The sequence below is a fragment of the Marmota flaviventris genome, chromosome 8 (assembly GCF_047511675.1).
Source record: "Marmota flaviventris isolate mMarFla1 chromosome 8, mMarFla1.hap1, whole genome shotgun sequence".
Classification (NCBI taxonomy): Eukaryota; Metazoa; Chordata; class Mammalia; order Rodentia; family Sciuridae; genus Marmota; species Marmota flaviventris.
In genome coordinates this window covers 1491206-1511676 of record NC_092505.1, presented here as the reverse complement: position 1 = coordinate 1511676, position 20471 = coordinate 1491206, and the positions used below count along the sequence as shown (strand labels likewise).

The window sequence follows — 20471 nt, the reverse complement described above, 5'->3', positions numbered from 1 at the left end:
GGTAAATTTATGTGTATTTTAACACAATAAAAATATTGTTAAATTTTTAGAAATTGAGTCATCTGATTCATGAATAATGTGCATATTTATCTAGCTCTTAAGTTCTCTCAGTAATGTAGTTCTTAGTGTACCCGTCTTACATATACTTTATTAAATTCATTACTACGAATTTTATGTTCTCAATGCTATTGTAAATACTATTTTCATTTTCCATTATTTTGGCTACTATATAAAAATACCATTGATTTTAGTATACTGGGGGGGGGGGGGGGATGTATCAAGTGTTTATTGCTGAATCATGAATTACCCAAAACTTGGCGGCTTAGAACAGCTACCATTTTCTTTGGACACATGTTTTCTGGATCAACAGCTTGTCCTACTCTGCCAGGCACCCTGTGGCTCTGGTCAGCAAGTGGCTCCACCCCAGCAAGTGTCTGGCATGTGGTGCTGGTCATCACTAGGCCACGGCACCAGCAGGACAGCTGGGGCTCCTTCACACCAAGCAAATAAATGAGAGGAAAGCAGAAGACGCCAGGTCCCCTGAGGCCCAGGTTGAGTCCCAGTAGGTCAGCGTGGGAGGGCCAAGAGTACCTTGCTGCCCAGACCCCCCAGGTAATGAAAAGGAAAGTGGGGACTCAACCAGCAGATTCACTCCTTGCTCCTGTGAAGAGGGACAAGTTACCTGGGATCAGGAAGACCATACAGAGAAACAACACAACCACTGATGAGAGATTCTGCACTAGGCAAATATTTGTATGCATTTGAAAGACTAAATTAAATGGACGACTTTCGAGAAAAACATTAACTAAATGGTAGACTTAAAACCTAGACAACAATAGGTCAAGAATTGTGAAAGAAACCAAAGCAGTACTGAAATACCAACTCCCCCGAAAAAAACACTACATCCTGGTCTTTTCAAGGTCTTTTATCAAACCGTTCATGATACAGAAAACCACAGAGTTAATTACAATTCTAGCTTAACCCTAAACCCAAACCCACAAGCATAGCAAAAACCTATATTAAACTTATGAGTAAAGATGAAAACGACTTTTTAATCCTTTTTTTAAATATTTATTTTCTTTTGGTGTAGATGGACACAACATGATGCCTTTATTTTTATGTGGCACTAGGATAGAACCTGGTCCCGCCCGTACTAAGGGAGTACTCTACTGCTGAGCCACATCCCAGCCCTGACTTTTTAATCTTTTTTGGGGCAGAAAAAAAAGATAAAAAGATTTTGGGGGCAGTACTGGGGATTGAACCCAGGGGTACTCTACCACTGAGCTACATTCCATCCCTTTTTTTTTTTTTTTTTTTTTTTTGAGACAGGGTCTTACTAAGTTTGCCCAGGCTGGCCTTGAACTTGATGATCCTCCTTTCTCAGCATCCTAAGCAGCTGAGATGACAGGTGTGTGCCACCATACCCAGCATGACATGCAAAACTCTTAAATATTTCAGCAAACCTGTCATTAGGGCGTCTTACACAATCATGCATAAGGCCAGGCCCCAGCTCAACCAACCTGCAGAGGGAAGGCAAATTCTCTCTTCTCTGCCTGGGTTCACTTGGTCGTCCAATGCTAACCTCATGGGGACACCGCAGAGACACCCACAAACAGTGCCTCATCAGGTACAAGGACATCTCTGAACCCACTAAGGTGACACATGAACTTAGTCATGAGGGAACTCTACCTCCTGCTGCAACTTGGCTAATCACATTCCTAGACCCAGATGGCCATAAGTGATGACTTCCAGGGGTTCCTGGGAAGCAGAACCCAGGACAATGTCTTGGAGGTCTTTCTTTGGGGAAGGTGGGTACCCCAAGGTTGGAGGGTGGGAGTCAAGAGCATGGGCCAGGATGAAATGCAGAGAAAGGCTGAGCACTGAGCTCAGTGCTGAGGTTGGCGGGCAGGCACCTGGGGTCAGTGCCTCTGAGACCTGCAAGGGCCCCGGTTGAGGGCCAGGCCAAGGCAGTTCCTGTGACAGACTATGCCCTAAGACTTTAAAGGAAGACCTGGGCAGAGAGCACGGGGCCCTGGGAGCTCAGCACACTGCTCCTAAGTCCTAGTTTATGAAAGTTCTTCTTCCTGGCTGAACATCTCCTGGAACCCAGGTGCCTCCAGTGAAAGAATCCCATCAAGTCACAGCTCAGAGCCTCCCAACTGGCTGTGTGCGGGACACCTTTCCCCTGCTGCAACCTGTGCCCATCTTGAGCCCTGGGAGGGAGCAAGAGAACAGCTGGGATGAGCGCCAGACTCAGGCCCCACCAGAGCTCAGTGGGAGCCCCTCCTGCTCTTCCCTGTGCTAATGCTCCTTGGGACAGAACCCAGACCAGCATTCTGTGCAGCTGACTCTTCACTGCAAAATGGGGTTTGTCTTTTCAGTGCCACCCTGTAGCACAGGGTGTGACAGTGAGGCTCAGCGGTGACCACGGTGATCTGGTGGAGTGTGGGCTGAGGGCTGTGAGGGGCCTCTGCTCTGCAAGCAGAGGTGTGAGGTTTGCGGAGGCTGCAGGTCACCTCTGCTCCGCATTTCCACATGATCACCAAGTCTGAGGGCCCAGGTCAACTGTGAACGGATCTGTCCCACCTTCCTGGAACATGCCCAGGACTCATCGTCTCAAGGCCACCAAGGCCCTGTGCAGCAGCCAGACCCAGGAGCTCACCCACCTCCCTGGAAGGCTGACACCCACCCATCAGCCCCGCCCGTCAGCCCTTCTTTGGTAAAGCTTTTGGTGAATGTTGCCAACATTATTTACCCAGAGCAGTCTGCTTGTGTCACAGAAACCGGGGGCCCTGTGGCACCAGGAGTGACCAGGTATGAGGGCCCTGGACCAGGATGCAAAGGACATTTGGGGATCACCATCCCTCAGTGCCCTGCCTGCAAAGGCGGGGACACGGGTACTTCTGCTTCCCAAGGCCTCCCACACAAACAGCCCGGGTGGCACTCTGCCCAGCAAGCTCCTTTCTTCCCCAAGGTCATGTAGCTACCTCCCTGGATTCCTGTTCTGAGCCCCTTCCCTGGCTGTCCTGCACTGCAGCTGGGCGCTGGGCAGCCAGCTCTTAGTGGCCAGGGAACCCACAACTTTCTGGTTGTGCACACTGGGGCTCAGAGACTCCTGGTGGTCTGGGGTTGAACCAGGGCCTTGCACTTCACCAAGTTTGCTGAGCTACATCCCCAGCCCTCAGCAGCTGTCTCTGCAGGGGCAGATTTGCTGTCACCTGGATATCTTCCATCTCTGCTGCACCCCAAAGTGCCCTACAGAGGCAGTCTCCGGGCACTCTCCAGAATTAGGCCCTCTAGACCAGGTGCCTGTCACCATGGCATTTCAAAGACTGCAAAGGAAGACGGCTTCCTCTGTGCCCCGCACAGAAGCAGAAGGAAAGCCGCTGGCAGGTGGGGCAATTCCAGGACATAGCCTGGTCCAGCCCTGGGGGTGATGGTGTCATTGGATCGGCTCACGGCATCATAGGATAGCCCAGAAGCTCAGCCTCACCTGACAGATCCACCTGCCCCCAGCCACAGAGGAGTCGCCACCCAGAGAGGGACACTGTGTTTAGTAAACAAAAGCAGGCACAGAACCATTTTATTGGAAACTGGTTAAAAGTAAGGCACTCTGAACACGGCAGTCTCCTCAAGCTCACAGTTGTGCGGCTCCCTTAGCCTCAGTTCAGAGAAAAGCTCAACCAAGACCAGCCTAAGGTCACCTGATGTGAGAATCAAATACACTGTATTTAAAAACAGGTTGCTCTACTTTAACGCAGCAACCTCAATGAAAGAAACTGTGATTTTACATACATACTATCAGGTTAATACAAAGTTCATTAAAGCCTATTATGACGGCTGCCATCACATACTTAGGAATGTTTCATAATACTTTAAAAATTACTATCCAATGCCCAAGAAGTCAGAAAAATAAGACTGAAGCATTTGTCAAGGAACACATCCTTAGTGTAAGAATTGGCAGAGCCACTGCCGGGCGACCTGCCCGTCACGAGGGCCACAGTCACGGATGCCGCCCACAGCATCATCAGGAGCGTGAGGACGGAACACGCTGCTTGCCACTGTTGCTGGCTACCTACGTTCCCGGGGAGAATTTTTTTTTTTTTAAATTCAAAGCAACCTGGCAACTGGAAGTATTGTCTAGTATCTTTTAGGAAAAGCATCTAGCTGTCCGTGCCACCAAGAACGTTGTGTTCACTACTCATGTGTCTTGATTTTAAAGAAATGCACAGCCTGGGGCACCTGGAGCTTCTCTGAGAACTTACAGTCGCCGCCTCAGACAGAAACCCTCCCACAGCCCAAGATGAAGTGCAGCTGGAGTAGGTGGCCTGCTGCGGGCAGCCCACCTGTGGCAGTGTGTGGAGGACCTTCGGCAGGCCCCAACACACCGGTGTCCTGCATACTGGGCCTTGAAGAGGGGCTGGCCTATGGATGACCTTCTCCCTTCTTGGGGTAAACGTGCCAGGCCCATGACCCAAAATGACCACCTCTCAGATAGCCTGACAGGCAGGCAGAAGTCCAAGGCTTACGAGAATATTCCCAAGGACGTATGACGGCCCAGGTGCTGGTGGAGCTGGAGGGAAGGTGAGGTGGGCACCAGAGCACCCACTCCAGCCCGAGGGCAATTTGTGTTTCCATGGGGAAAGACTCTCGGGTCTTTAATAGATGTAAATTTAAAACTACCATCTCATAAGGGTCTGATCTTTTACAAGAATATCTGGGGGTGGGAATATTTTGGTGATGGCATCCAAGAATTATTATTATTTTTAATTAAGGTGATTTTAACTATTCTTTAGTGCTATTCGACGTAGTTGCAGTGAGGAAAGAGATCCTTATCAAACTGTGTATGGGACACTATTTTCTACAAAAAGCTACCTGCATTAAGACACACCAAGGTTCAAAGAGATGGGCACACAGAAGTGCCACCCATGGATTTTTTTTTGGGAAATGAGAATGGCTTGCTCAGTTCGCCCATGACACAGTGAAGGTGACTGTCCCCATCACTGTGTGAAGCTTGCTGGTGGAGAGAGGCCCTCGGGACCTCTGCTGCTGCAGCAGAACTGCTGGCACATCGGACTGTGGACTGCTCACCTGGTCATCAGCTTGTAGACCAAGACAGGCAGACGACAGTGAACGGAAAACAGCAAGGGCCCAGCGAGATTAATGTCTCGAGCAGCTAAATACAGAACAGAGGCAGGAGGGACAGAAGGCCACAGCCGACAGGGCAAGAGCAGGATTGTCCTCTCAGGGCAGCTTCCAGGACTCTGCTGGAGGCTAGCCCAGGGTGCAGCGGGCTCCTGACCTGTGCTGGGCAGCATGAGCCTGCAGGAGGGCCCAGGACCGCCTAATCTTTCGGACACATACGCAGTCGTCCTAAAACTTCTCATATGGGTTTTGTTCTTTAAACAAACCTGAAAGAAAACAGACTTGAATTAGAAATGCACTCACTCAACTGGAAACAGAACGCCTGAAAGCAATGTTGGCTGGCTGAGTTTCACATGAACATGTACTGAGGCCGAGGAACGGGTTCTCCGCAGGCCAAAGCTGCCGGATCCTTCCTGAAGTCAAACCACAGTGGACTCTGAAACTGAAAACTTACCAGAAACAATAATGGTGACAGATCCTAACAAGTGAAGACTGACTTGCTGAAGAGAAAGCACAAAGAGAAAGCAAATGCTTCCTTTGGTACTGGCTCCTAGAATTATACAGAAAAACCAAACCAACCTCCTCACTCTGAATTTCCTATAATTGCTATTAAACTTTAGAATCAAAGTTACAAAAGGAAGCCGACCACCAAGTTGACTTGAGCATTACAACATAACTGGGATAAAAAGAGAATGTATGCACAAAAGTCAGTCCGTGGTACTGACCCCAAACCCGACGTTTCCTCTTCACCTTGCAGAAACACACACACACACTCTGTGTGACAAAATGACCGGGAGCCAGCGCAACAAACCTACTTACTGCAGGTCTGCTGGGGGCGGGGAAGCAGGGGCAGGGAACACGCGGGCAGGGCAGCAGGAGGGTGCGCCCGGTCAGGACTGTTTGTGCAGACCTCAGGGGAGGAGGCTGCAGTCAGTTCTGGCCCATAGCCCAGACACTGAATGCACACAGGAGCAGCCATGCCAAAGCCTTAGTGAGAGAAGAGCTCCTGGCTCTCATGCCGGTTTGGAGGCAAAACACGAGGCAAGCCATTTTGTGATAACAAGTTAAATGCCTTCCAAAACCACGAGAGGCCCAAGGACCCTGTTAGCTGACCAAGTCAACCCAAGTGTCTTCCCCTACCAGGACCTCCGGGGACTTACTCCACGCAGCCAAGGCTGTTCAAAGTGCAGGCCACTCAATGGGCTCTATTATAAGTGAGCAAAAAAAGCAGAGGCCCAAGGAGAGGGCAAGTCCAGCACCACCATGGCAGGAACAGGCAAGCAGTACGACCCACCCACAGCCATGCACTGGCCTCTGCCCACACAGAAGTCAGGCAAAGCCAAAGTCCAAGGGCGCGTGGCAGTGACCAACACTGTGCTCTGTGTGCACGCGTGAGCACGCATGTTCACCTAGTCTTCTATTCATATTTACACTCATCAGTGTCAAAAAGCTCCTCTGGACTCTTCAAAGTAAGCTGCGTCCAGCCAAGGGGTGGTATGGATGCTTGATGTCCTGCTCTACATGGGAGTCGCACCAGGAAGTCCAGTCGCCACCCACACTTGGAGCCAGGGGGTGCAGAGGGCCAGGTGAGGGCTAGAAACAGGCTGGTCCTGCGGCAGGGGCAGTGGGGATGGCAGGCTGGCCAGGAGAGAGCAGGGGCCAGTGCAGCAGCCTGGAGCAGGCGAGGGCAGGAGCTCCACCAGCTGCTGCGCATCCCCCTGGAAGGAGAGGAGTCCCGGGCCTCGGGAAAGCAGGGCCGTCTCTAGCCTGAGGCCACACGCCAAGCCAGCAGGGTCAGTCCTGGCCTTTGCAACCCAGTCTTGGCTTCTTGTGCACAGTGTGACTGGGAAGCGGTCTGACCAGTTAGGACAGAGACCTCCTGGCCAGCTGACAGAGCTAATCACTGTGCACAGCACCAACACCAGCAGCAATGGGGCCCCTGTGGCCCCACCACAGGGAACTAAACCCACACACATTTAATATTTTAACAGCTCACACCTGGAAGCACCACACTGTCTACTAGTGCTACTGGGTTCTGTTCTCCCCCAACCACAGAAACCAAGGAGTGATAATAACGATCCCAACGGCTAAGATCTCAAAATATCGCATTTACTTAGAGGACTCAAATTGCATTCATTGGGAAAAGATTCTGAAATTCTCTTCAGGTGACAGGTACGGTGGTGCATGCCTATAATCCCAGCAGCTCAGGGGGCTGAGACAGGAGGATCCTGAGTTCAAAGCCAGCCTCAGCAAAAGCAAGGTGCTAAGCAACTCAGTGAGACCCTGTCTCTAAATAAAATACAAAATAGGGCTGCGGATGTGGTTCAGTGGGCGAGTGCCCTGAGTTCAATCCCCAGCACCAAAAAAAAAAAAGAAATTCTCCTCATAGGATTTCACCCTTAACACAGTTCTCCAGGACGGCACAGGGCCTCAGTGAAGGAAAGGACAGGGACCCAGAGGCCTGGGTTCCTGGACAGCAAGGGAGGCAGTTGCTCATATGCCCACCACCATGCAACCACCAAACCCAGCACAGAAAATTCTGGAACTAGGTGGCTTCCACATCAGCTCAGAAGCACAGGAGCACAGAAGACAGCAGGGTCCAATGCTCCCAGCAACATGTGACTGGAGGACAAGTTAATGTGCTGGGTTTCCAGACCCTTCCACCAGGATGAAAGGTTTACATGAGACACACACACCTCACTCTGACCCCTTCAAAGCCACCCCAAAACAAGGCAGCAAGACCAAGCGTCCAGGGGGAATAGTAGAGGCACTGATAGACCAGCTGCAGCTCAGGCCAGTGTCTGAGAAAGGAGGGCTGTCTGCTGCACTCAGCCCACAGGAGGAGGCAGGCCAGGGTGAAGGGCTTGTGAGCTGGACAGGGAACCAGCCTCACTGTGGTACAGGTGCACCCACTTGAAGGCAAAGAGGAGGATACACCAGCTACTGATGGCCTTTCTGGAAGTTACCATACTTCAGGAACAAACAAGTACCCAAGAAAAAGAAGTCTGGCCGAGATAAACGCCTGCGGGGGTCTCTCCTCTGAAGACACTCGTGCCATCACGCATTAAGCACTGAGCCTAGAGTAACACCAGCTGCTGTCCTCATGTAGGAGAGCCACAGAGAGTAGCTGCGGCACAAGACATGGTACCCATTCCAGGACAGCCCAAAGGAGGTGCAATGGAGCCTTACCATATTTTTTTCTGATTTCGTCATGTCTTGACTTCATCTCAGCTCTCCTAAAAAGCATAAAAAACATCAGGTAGCATCAAACCACAATGCACAACACTGTCTCAAAAAATACACGCTTCCCAGGAAACCCAGCTGGGTGAGCTGAGCCATCAGACGGGCCCACTAGGGCAGCACAGGGTGGCAGAGCAGTCCCCAAGGCTGCTCAGCATCCAGTCTCCTCATCAGTACACCTCCTCAAATGCCCAACACTGTGATCTTTTACAATCTCCTTTTGTACAATGAAAATGCACCAACCCCGCCAGGTTCTGAGGGTGGTTAGGAAAACGCAATTGCAGACATGCATCAAGTGGCCCAGAGGGTGGAAACCTCAGGAGGACACCAGCTGCCAGTCTGAGGGGACAAGAGCCCCTCCAGCTACCAGGGCTTGAGGCCCCTGCACAGGCCAGCAGAGTGCTGTGCTGCACAGTGTCAGGGTGACCCCATCCGTGCCGGAGCCTCCGCTTGCTCAGCTGAGTAGATGGGGCAGGGACTAGAGGGCTCAGAAGCCCAGACACCTCTGCAGGCTCAAGGGCAGTCATTACATCACAGGAGCACACGTCAAGCCAGGCTGCACCACCAGCTGCCTGCCACCAAGAGAAAACCCACAGACGAAGGCCTGGGCCACGGCTAGAGCCATTCCGCGAGATGCCTGCCAGTTTCTCACTCTTTACATAGCCTAGGACCACCCTGTGGACACTGAGCACATTCTCCTTTTTAAAAAACAAAATTCATGACTCATAAATGTTTCCAGATCTGAGTTCCCTAAAGTAAACTCCCCTGCTGAGACCTCACCTCTCCTCCTGCCGGACCCTCCTTTCTTCCTGCTCTCTCATGGCGCGCTCGTCATCCTTATCTGGTTTCTGACTCCTCTTCCGCCGGCGGCAGCAGCAGCAGCAGCAAACAGTGATGCCCAGGAGGATGATGCCCCCCAACACTGACATGGCGATGATCAACGCCTGGAAGTTCACTGGAAATCCAACAGCTGGAGTTAGGACTGCTTCAGGTATGGGACCTACCACTGAACCTCCCTCCCCTCAGCCGCCGGGGCAGTCCTGGTCTGTGGCTCCTGGCACCGCGTTCCTTAGACATCTATGTGTGACTTACAATTTCTAGGTTAACCACAATGAATCAAAGGGACACAACAGCTTCTTTTACTTGAGATTGGAAAGATGTTCACAAACTAACGAAGATTAACAAAAACCAGCAAGAAGAAAAAGAATCGGGCTGGGGTTGTGGCTCAGTGGTAGAATGCTCGATCCTCAGCACCACATAAAAATAAATAAATAAAATAAAGGTATTACGTCCAACTACAACTGAAAAAAATATTTAAAAAGAAAAGAAAAAACCCACCAAGCTGTCTATTGGCCCTGTCCCAGGACAGCCTGGACTCCTAACATAGTGGAACTGTAAAAACAGGTTAGGCACCCTGAGGAAGCTCTGTTTATCATTTAAATCAACGTCAAGAAGATTACAACCACTCCCCAGAAAAACAAACTTCTTTCAGGGGACAGTGACCACCAGACCCAAAAGGAAGGAGCTTGGAGAAGCAGCCCAAGCCACAGGCCATGTAGGGTGGTCTTCAAATCTGAGTACTATCGATTCCCCAGGGTTTGTTCAATGTGGCTGCCTAATGAGTTTCAGTGGTGTGACTTGCTAGTTCAAGCCAATCCAAAACAAGTTTTACCATTTTCTTCAATTTTCCTTAAAGGTCTTTTTAAACTGAAAGTAGTCAATTCTACTCAATTCAAACCAGAGCCAATTAAAGAACATGCTATACAGCTTTTACAAACATATTTCCATCACCCAGTTAGAAGAGTTTACTGAAGACAGCTTTAAGAACAGACTCTCTGGGCGGTGGTGCACCGTGGCCTCAGTTTGTTCAAGGACATCAAGAAATACCACAGAGAGCTGTCTCCCTAGGCTGCCGTCCTGGCAGGTCTGGAAGGTGGCAGTTTGCCAAGAGAGTTATTTTTAAGGATAAACACCCACCCCCAGGTAGGCCTTGACCCCTCTTGGCACCAGGAGATGCTGAGAGGCCCTCCAAACTCCCACCACTACGCTCCTATGATGTGGACCCCCAGCTCACAACCCCCTTCTCACACATGGGACAGGCCCAGTATGGGCTTGTCCCCAGCAGCAGGTTGCAGGTCTCTCTCAGCCCTCAGAAGTCACCAGATAAGCCAACCCGAGCTCATCTGGGAATCAGGGAACCCTCCCTCTTGCCTCTACAAGGCCATCTCCCTCAGAACCTGTGTGACTACAGATGCTGAGGCCAACTATACTGAAGGATTCCTTCAAACTCCCAGGACCTGGCCGCTTGACCTGACACCAGATGACCACTGGCTCCCTGACTTCTTTCTCTCTAGGAGTGTCACAGAGTTACGGCAGCATGTTACACTACCTGAGATGTGTTAGAATTTTCAAAACAGCACCATTTTGCAAGAAATAAATGAAAACAACTCACCCCAGCAAACGCCCCAGCGTGCAGAGCTCAGCTTGCAGAGAGAGGCAGGGGGCAGTATTTTTCTGACAGGGTATTCCAAGCAGGCGTTATTAGCGTTGCACCACAGACACTGGAAAAGACCAAACGAGAACACAATGCGAAACCCAGAGCCAGCCTGCCAGGACCTGGGGCTTCTCACCACCTCCACCGCCATGGGCAGCAGTACCTCTCCCCAGATGACCACAATGGCCTTGGCCCCCAACTCGTGTTTCTCATCCTTGCTGCCCTTCAGTCAATGCCCCACACAATGGCTAGGAGTCCTGTCAACAACCCTTGTACCTCAGACAGCCTGCACAACTTAACTGGACTTGGCTACCTAGGCTGGCTGTTGTCCAGGGAGCACATTCCCCACCCCACTGTCCACCCTTTGGTGCCGCTAGCCTGCCCTGCTCACATGCCTGCTGCCACGCTGCACCAGCACAGGCATCTGTGCAAACAGGCCTGGGATGCAGCCTGGCCCCCAGTGGGCATTCCTGAGGTGCCTGGTGAAGGAACTGGGGACCTCAACAATCACTGAGAGGTCCCTCCTTACAGTGGCACTGCATCACTACAGCTTGGAAGACAACGTGGCCAGGGCTCAGAGGCAACTGCCTGAGCTGAAGACCTATGGGAACCTCACGGTCGATGCTGAGCCCCACAGGGTCATGGTGAGGTGCAGCTGTGTGAGATGGCACCCTCACACCTGCAGTGGTGTCAAGAGCAGGGCAGGACAAGGCCCACCAGACGCCACAGGTGTGCACAACAGTCTGGGCATGCTCCCAGAGCGGGATGCCAGGGCAGCTAACACACGGGACGGGGCTGAAAAGCCGCAGCCCCAGCAGCACCGAGCTTGCCAGCCTACGCTGGGGCACACCTGCACTGCAAACCCTGATGCTAACAGCATTACAGAACTCTTCTCCTGGTTTTTTAAATAATATTTATTTTTTAGTATTAGGTGAACACAATATCTTTATTTTGTTTCTATGTGGTGCTGAGAATTGAACCCAGTGCCTCACGCATGGTAGGCGAGCGCGCTACCACTTGAGCCATTCTTCTATTTTTGAAAAATATTTTTTTAGTTGTCAACAGACCTTTATTTTATTTACATGTGGTGTTGAAGATGGAACCCAGGGCCTCACACATGCTAGGCAAGCGCTCTACCATTGAGCCACATCCCGGCCCCGGAATTTTTAACAGGACTAAAAACAATCACAATATTTTGATCTTAAGTTAGGGTGAACATCTATTACAAAAATACTAAAGTGTACCCTGGGCTCCCTTCCCCAGGGCAAGAGCACAGCAATGCCTTAATGTCTTGTTTCCACACAATTCAGAGCACAACGTGGTAACAACAGTCAGACCCTGTGCACCTGCCATCTGGAACATCTTCCACTCCAGAGGTCAACCACTTTTGGCTAGTCTTCCATTTTCAAATCCTACTTGGTCCTCTTGTGGCCTCCAGAAGCCTGAGTGCACTCCAGCAGAGGCCCAGAGGGTCTAGGGCTAGCCCTCTGTACCTGGCCTTTCTGGTTTGCCCTGTGGCTAGTGTGGGGTCAGGACTCAGCTCTCCAGGACTGGCCCCACCTATGTGACCTGGCTGGGTCTCTGTGGACTCTGTTGTCACCACACCTACCCAGGGCAATACAGCACAAACCAGCTCTAGACTACAAGGCCAGGTCTGGCGACAAGCTATTTTTATGGCTGAAATGACTTCCAATAGGAAAGCCAGAGTCAGAAAACAAACAGCCACAAAACAGTGGTGTCAAGACAGGCTGCCCAGGGCTGGGCTGGGCTGGGCTGAGTGGTGGAGCGCTTGCCCAGCATGTATGAGGCACTGGGTTTGATTCTCAGCAACATGTAAATAAATTAATTAAAGGTCCATTGGTGATTAAAAAATAATAATAAAAAAAAGAAAGAAAGATAGGCTACGGGGGCAGTTAATCCTGATTTTCAGTCCCACTAAGTGACAAGACACATCACAAACCACACCACTGTCATGTGGGTGAGAGTTGTTCTTTAAAAACATACCACGCAGTGGAAATCATCTGCCACTCAGTTCCTGCTGCTTCCCACGGCTGGGGAAGAAACAGGCTCTCTAGTCCTGAAAACCCGTGACAACCTCCTGGAGATGGGGGAGGAGGACTCCCTGGACCTCAGAAAGAGGCCACAGAAGGCTGCTTTTGGTCCCCACTGCTAGCCTTCTCTCAAGCTACTACAGGGCTCTGGACTACACAGGGTCAACTGAGAGCCCCTTGGCCGGCCAGAGCTGCTGAGAGGTGGCTGAGGGCAGGCCACCGTGGCAGAAAGGCCAAAGGCCCCGAACCAAGCCGACGTTCGTGCATCTTCTCAGGATCTATGTTGGGGTATCCCCACAGCTGGCTCCTACTTCTCCCAGATGGAGTACCCATTTCCAACAAGCCTAGAATGACCCATCTACAGGGAGACAATTGGGTCTCTGACCCACCTCATAAAGCAGAGGCTTGGGCAATCTTGCTCCAGAATGACCACCCTCTTACTGAAGGGCACATAGGGATTTTAAAAGGTTGGGGACAAAATCCAAACATGCTGGCTGTCTTTTCAGTGGACAGGCTGGCCCCAAGTCTTTCAATGACCTGGCAGGTGCCTCTCCCTAAGCACCCTCTCCCTCCTGTAAGAGGAACTGACGCACCCCACAGGCCCTGACTGTGGAGGGAAGGCATGGTACAGTCGCAGACAGTGGCCCAAGGTCCTCCTGATGGGGCCCTATGAGGGGGGTGGTTGCCACAGCACTGAGCACAAGTGGGCAACAGAGCCTTGGGCCTGCTGTGGAGGCCCAGCCCCTCAGTGAGATGAAGTCACCGTCCCCAACAGACTCTCAGGGCTGACGGCCCTAGAGGGAAGGCCTGGCCAGGAAGTGGCTGTACAGCAGATGCTCAGCCCAGGGACTCTGTCTCAGCACTGGCCACCAAGCACCAGCACTCCTGAGCCTGCCAACGAGCTCCAGGAGACCCTGCCTGCACACTTCCTCCTCGCTAACACCTGCTGCAAGAGTACAGTCGCCCTCGCTGCCTGTGTGGCGAAAGGTAAGGAGGTGCAGTGTGCCCGGGAGAGCCCGACAGTGTCTGTAATGGCCGTCACCACGAACACCCTACAATCTCTCTACACCCACGTGTCTCCTGGGATAGAGGAAGCCGGTCCCTTTCTGGTCAGCGACCTCATCTGCACTACTTACAGAGACATTCTTCAGGCACTCCTCACAGGATCTGTTTGTGTACTGAGAACAACCTGTGGGGAAAGACAGGCATCGTGAGGGTCACAACGAAAGACAGCTCACAGGCGGGGCAGACCTCTGAAGGAGTTCCAGGGCCCTCCCGGCACCAGCCTGCTTTAGGTACGCAGGAAAAACATCAACTCCTGCTGCCAGCAGGGGACCTGGAAGAGCAGAAGCGAGGATCTTCAGGGAAGAAAGGTTCCAAACACAAAAGCTGCGCTCTGCCGCTGGCCTCTGGAGAAGGTGAGCCGTGGGGCTGCGCACCACCATCAATGTGACCTGAGCAGCAGGTCTCAGCACCCCTCCAGGGAACCAGGAGGCACGGCAATGCCAGCAACACTGCCCACAGCAGCCAAGTGTGCAGACTTACCGTTAGGGTCTGGATCCCCCCACCCAGAGGCTCGTGTGTTGAAGGCTTGGTCCTGGACACAGCAACGTCCAGAGGTGGGACATTTAGGAAATGACGAGATCATGAGTTCGCCCACATCAGTGGGTCAGTTCATGTGGGAACTGATCATGGGAATTGGCCACTGGAGGTGGGGGCCTAGTTGAAAGGAGTGGGCCCTTGGGGACTACACTGTCCCTGGCTGCCACGAGCTGACAGCCCTCCTCCTCCCACCCTTGTGCCAGGACGTTCTGCTCTACCTCAGGCCCAACACATGGAGCCAGCCCACCGCTCTCGTCAGGATGGCCAGGTGCAGCCCAGGTCCCTGGTGTCCCTAACAAGGAACTGAACAAGGCCCACACAAGTAACAGGCAGAGTACAGAACATTTACTGCAAGTAGAGGTGGAAGTGGCGCTCCCTAAGAAGAGCAGAGTGGGCAGAGCAGGGGTCAAGGCCCAAGGTCTGGAATTAGGCCTTCCAGGCTGAGCTGTGCGGCTTCTCTTCCCTGAGCAGACCTGACTGAGGACCTCACCCCATTTGCCCCACTGATTACTTAGATACCTAAGTAAAATATTGCCCAATTTCCCCCCTTGGTGACTTTGGAAAACCTAATTAGAATACTGCCCAGTTTACCCCCATTGGTCATTTAAAAACACTGACCGGTGGCAGATGTCATGGTGGGAATTGTTATGGTAACGGAACTTATCTAAAACAGGGACATGATGCTCGTCTCCCTGTCTTTCCCCCAGCAGCATCTTTCTTGTGCCTGCCTCTGCCATCTCGGTGTCCCTGAACTCCTACCTAAAACCTTTGAAACTGTGAGCCTAACTGAATCTTTCCTCATGCTCTTCATCTCAGGTATGTGTCACAGCAACAAGCAGCGATCACGTTTACCTAAAAATCTCATAAGCCTGTGGCCAGCCTCCCCTGGACAGGGTTGTTCTCCCCAATCCCAAGGGAGAAGCAATGGCCTATCAGCCTGTTCCAGTCACGAGGAACACCTGGGACTCTGCCCACTAGCTGCAGGAAAAGATCAAACTCCAAGTGGCTACCAGCTTTGGAACACGAGTTAGTCAGAAGTGAAGACTAGGGTCCACACCAAGAATTCCCCACAAGCTATTGGTCAACTGCCAACTGCTTCTCCCCACCACGCCTTGCAACACACAGTGTAAAGAGCTCATGCTCAATGTTGCTGGTCGCCAGAGAAATGAGAATTAAGGCCCCGAGGACAAGCACCTGCACACCCACAGAACGGCTAGAGACTGCCCTGCAAGTGGTGACAAAGACAACAGCAACAGAGCCTGGCTGATGCCGTCGTTTTCAAAACCGGCCTGGAGGTGCTCAAAAAGCAAACAGGCACCCTTTATGACTTGCCAATCCCACTCAGGCACTTCGCCCAGAGAAACGGACACACGTCACAGGAGACCCCAGCAGGGACGCTCACTGCCACAGTACAAGTTAACAATGCCACACTGGAAAGAGCCCAGAGGTCCATTCTAGGAGGATGGACAGGCAGGCCAGAACATCCACAGTGGAACACTTATCTAGTCACAAAAGACAGAAAACAGACGACGGAAGAACACTCGTGGACTGAGAGAAGGCGCACCTCAAACCCACGCCCCACAGCTCCACAGCTCCACACGTGGGACTCCTCGGCCCTCAGCAAGGGAAAGGCTGCGAGTGCAGCCCTGGGTGGGAGAGGCAGAGCACTCTGGACTGATGGTTGCTTCTGGCAGGGGTCAGGGTTATGTGGGGGACTCGTCCAAAGGCACGTTCAACTTTCCTGCACTTCACCAAAGGAGAAATTCATCTTGAAAAACAAGACAACCTCGGATAATGACAGGTGTGACAGTACAGGAGGTGTCTACCAGTGACTCCAGGTGCACTATGGGAGGCTGCAGCTGGACCTGGACAGGTGGACTGGCAAATGTGCAGACCAAACCTAAGTGGAAGGACGAGAACAGGAACTACTCAATTCTTCCCTGCCCTCCCTCTCTAGGGAAGACCTGAACTAACAGGCCCACTGGAGTCCTTCTAGTTAACAGTCCAGTTTCTCTACGTTTTACTTCTCTAAATGAAATCTACTTCATCTGAAAGAAAAGCACATTTTGACCCCTACCATTCCACAGTGACTGTCACTGAATGGTGCTATTCTCAGTCTCCTGCTATGTACTGTTGATCTATGTTGGTATTTTCTGTAAATCACTTTAAATACTAGGAACAGAAGATTTTATTCAGTCCCAGGAGGTAAAGAAAACTGACCACCCATTTTTAAAAGTCGCCAGTGTCTTGCTCCAAGAGATGGGAAAACACAGCTATGGAGCAAAGAGATGGCTGAGCTCCCCGACGCTGGGCAGTGAGGGCCTCGGTGAACCTACTGACAATCCTGACTGGCTTCCACAACAGACAGCTGGAGGGCTGTTCCAGATCAGTGACTGACTCAAAACCAGGCAGTGTGACATACTGGTTTCAGGAGTGGGGAACAGACATATCAGGGTAACTGGTAAAATCTATGTATGGACTACATGTTAAATCAAGCATTGAAAATATTATAATATCAATGTTCCAAATATAATATGCAAGTATCAGTGCCAAATGTCCAGACTGTGCTAATTATATCCACTTGTGCAAAAGAGTGTTCTTGTTCTCGGGAGAAATTCCACCCAGGGGTAAAGGGCCACCTCAGCAGCTTATTCTCTGGGTTGGCTAAATAATAATAAGCAATTTGTCAATCTGCAATAAACGCTCTTAAAGAAATAAAATATAAGTATTTTAACGATAAGACACTAATAAGGAGACAGAGACAGATGACCAAGCAACCCAGCACTGGGATTCTTGGGCTTTCCTGAGCTCAGGAGCTTCCTCACGGCCCCAGAGGGAGCACGGGGCCTGCCTACCATGCCCACTCTCCACTTCTGTTCACAGGTCTACAAGCAAGAACACCTTCCTCCTCATCAGTCAAGTGGCCCGGGGGACAGTGATGATGATACAGGGACCTCCTTTCACAGGATCTTCATTCTGATAAATGTCTTGTGTAAACTGAAAGAACCAAGCTCCAAGATACACTCTGGGTTACGGGCCAGTCTGAGTCAAGGAGTAGATGCAGAGGAAGAGGAAGAACTGCCCAGCAGCTCTTCCCACCCTCCTCCTCTGCACACCAAGAACAGGGAGGTCTTCACCGTCAGGCAGTCCTTGTTAAGATGAATTCCAAAATGGGAAAGGTTACTCCATTCTCCTGATGACATCACGCCTCACCATCTCGAATAGTAGGGAAGGAAATACAATAAGCACTGTTATTGCTCATGAGAAAGGCAGTGTGCATTTTTCAGAAGCCACAGACCATCCTTACTCATCATGGGATACAGAAAAACAAGTGCTGGAAATAAGAAAACATGCCTGTGGATTTCCTAAGTGTGATACCGAATGTGAATGTCTGACTCCTGTGACTCTGAAGCTTCACTCAGAGTCTACTGATTAATTTTTCAAGAATTTTCAGACTCATTCACTTTGGAAATTAAATAAAGACCAAAAAAAAGTTCTGTCAGAATATACTAAATCATTACAACTCATTTTTAGCGCTTTTCTAAAGTTTCAGGTAGGTCAATTAATTCATTATGAACAAAAGGACATGCTAGCACATGAGATATACTTTTTAAAACCAAGGAAACAGTAGGCACCACACGTCTGTAATCCAGTGGCTCACGAGGCTGAGACCAGAGAATCTCAAGTTCAAAGCCAGCCTCAGCAATGGCGAGGCACTAGGCAGATCAGTGAGACCCTGTCTTTAAATAAAATACAAAAGTAGGACTGGGGATGTGGCTCAGTGGGCAAGTGTCCCTGAGTTCAACCCCAGGTACAAACAAACAAACAAACAAAAACCAAGGAAACAAGAGAAAATATTCTTTATCATGCAGCACCTGTCACACCCCCCACCACAGCTTTGTGCCCACTCTGCACAGTGACAGGTGCAGAGGACACCTGCATTGTCAACTTCAGGTGAAGAAAGAGGGCAGCCACCACTTCAGTAGGCAATGAGGTGAGATGTGACAGTGTCATCAAAACCACGTGAGCATGCCACCACGGCATCTTGCGCCTTAACCCATGTTTCTCAGGGTGGGCAAGATGCACCTCCACGCCTAGTCCCACTATAAGGACACACCACTCTTGACAACAGCCACTGTTCCTTAGAATGCCTGTTGAAGGCTGAAGCTGAAGTCCTAATAGGGACTGTCTTCCCTAGATGCAGTTCTTGGATTCTATAAACAATTAATATGGGATCCAAAACCCTATCAAGGTCTCTTTTAATTTCATGAATATTGCTCTAAAGATCTTCAATATAGTTACTAATGTCTACCCTCCACCAAATCACACAGAGAAGTATTTAAAAGGTATTAAAAAGTGGGGGTGTTGGATGGCATGACACCGTGAAGTACCCTTGTAAAGACAATGTTTTAAACACTAGTAGTCATATTCCCACTGAACAATAAACAGTAACAATCTCATACCAAGCCCATGTTCTGTAGAAAAGTAGTGCTCCTCTCCAGGGACAAGGTGAATGCAGACCCGCAGGGCACCTAGGTGAAGAACAGCTACACAGGCATGAAACTAATGTCCCTTTCAAGATATCCCCAATAAGAAAACAGTCTGCCCACCAAGGAGGGCAGCCACCACCTGGAGAAGGAAGTTTCTTGGTTGACACACTGAAGCTGCACTACTGGGTGAATTCCCAAGTTGCCCTTGAGAAGTCCAGGGCAGGAAAAACAGAGTAGCCACACCCAGCTCCTCAGGTTGCCTTCCTCACTCCCACTCCGGCAACAAAGCACACACAGCCCTGTCTTAGGCCTCCATGACTCTCCCAGATGCCCACTGTCTGGTGAAGAGCATTCACTGTACACTTGTGCTCACAACTCAACTGAGACCCCAAGCCTGTACAGTGTTAGTTGGTGTCTTCAGCAACACACTCAAAAGACACCTAACTGAAGTCACTAACGCATTAGAAATGCATTAGAAACAAACACTACGCAATGGATAACACTCAAAAAGGTCACAGAGAGAAAAGGTGCTTTAGAGTCAAGAGAACTGACAGAGGCTGATCTAACACGAGTTGAAAAAAACAATAGCCCCTCGAACGGGGCCAGGTCAACCCTAACTGCAAAAGTCAGGAATCAGGCGAAGGTGACACCGAGGCTTCCTTACTCATACACAAGTGAGCTCCATTTCTAAAACAGGTCCAACGAGACCCTCCAGCTTAGAGCCTGGAGGGAGCCTGCCAGGCCCTGAGGCCAAGCTCTGCTCGGCCCTGCCCTCCAGGAAGCCACCCTCTAGAAATGCTGCTGGGTTCTGCGAGCGAGTGCGCACTTTCCGCCTCCACAACCCCTGCACCCCGCGCCCGCCTGTTTCTTGGCCGGTGTCTGGAGGAACTCTGTGGGTCACCACTGGGGCCCCGCAGCTGGCGCGGGTGGGACCCACGAACGCAGAGTGCCCACCGCACGTCTACCGCACGAAGACCCCGCACCGCCAACTTCCAGGCAGAGGCCACGGGCCCGGAGCCGACCAAGCCTCTCCTCCGCGCCTTTGGGGAGTAAGGGCCCGCCAGCGTCCGCCGCTGTCCGCGACCCCCGGGGGCGGGGTGAACCCGAGCGCCACAGCCGCTGCGGCCCCACCGAGAGCCGCTAGGGCCCGGCCACGCAGAGCGGCGCCCCGCCCGCGACCCCCGCCCGACCCCAGGTCTCACCGGCTCCGAGCGGCTCCTGTGCGGCGGCCGCCGGGATGAGCAGCAGGACCAGCGCGGCGCCGGCGAGGGGCAGTGCCCAGCGCGGCGTCGGCCCGCGAGTCCCGCCTGGCGCCATGGTCGGTCGGTCGGCCCGTCAGCAGCTCGGACGCGAGCCTACTCCGACGCCAGCCCTGCGGTCTCTGCCTGGAAGGCCGCGGCGCCGGAAGTGGGCGGGAGGGGCGGGGCCGGGAGTGCGCGGCCCGGGGCT

General features: G+C 51.6%; 1 protein-coding gene across 2 annotated transcripts in view; it reads right to left on the bottom strand.

Annotated features, from left to right (window-relative positions):
• The window catches only part of Pttg1ip (PTTG1 interacting protein), a 43832-nt gene extending 23418 nt beyond the window's left edge, over positions 1–20414 (bottom strand). Inside the window, exons 1-6 of one of the 2 annotated variants that reach the window (XM_027922233.2) lie at positions 20225–20414; positions 14067–14119; positions 10838–10946; positions 9166–9340; positions 8335–8381; positions 3553–5411 (exon numbers count right to left, since the gene is read on the bottom strand). In XM_027922233.2, the coding sequence (XP_027778034.2) occupies positions 5374–5411; positions 8335–8381; positions 9166–9340; positions 10838–10946; positions 14067–14119; positions 20225–20339 (537 nt within the window). In that variant the 5' untranslated portion in view covers positions 20340–20414 and the 3' untranslated portion in view covers positions 3553–5373. Of the gene's footprint in view, positions 1–3552; positions 5412–8334; positions 8382–9165; positions 9341–10837; positions 10947–14066; positions 14120–20224 lie in introns of those variants that run through there. The other variant, XM_071614976.1, reaches the window with a different exon arrangement.
• Between the last annotated feature and the right edge of the window lie 57 nt (positions 20415–20471).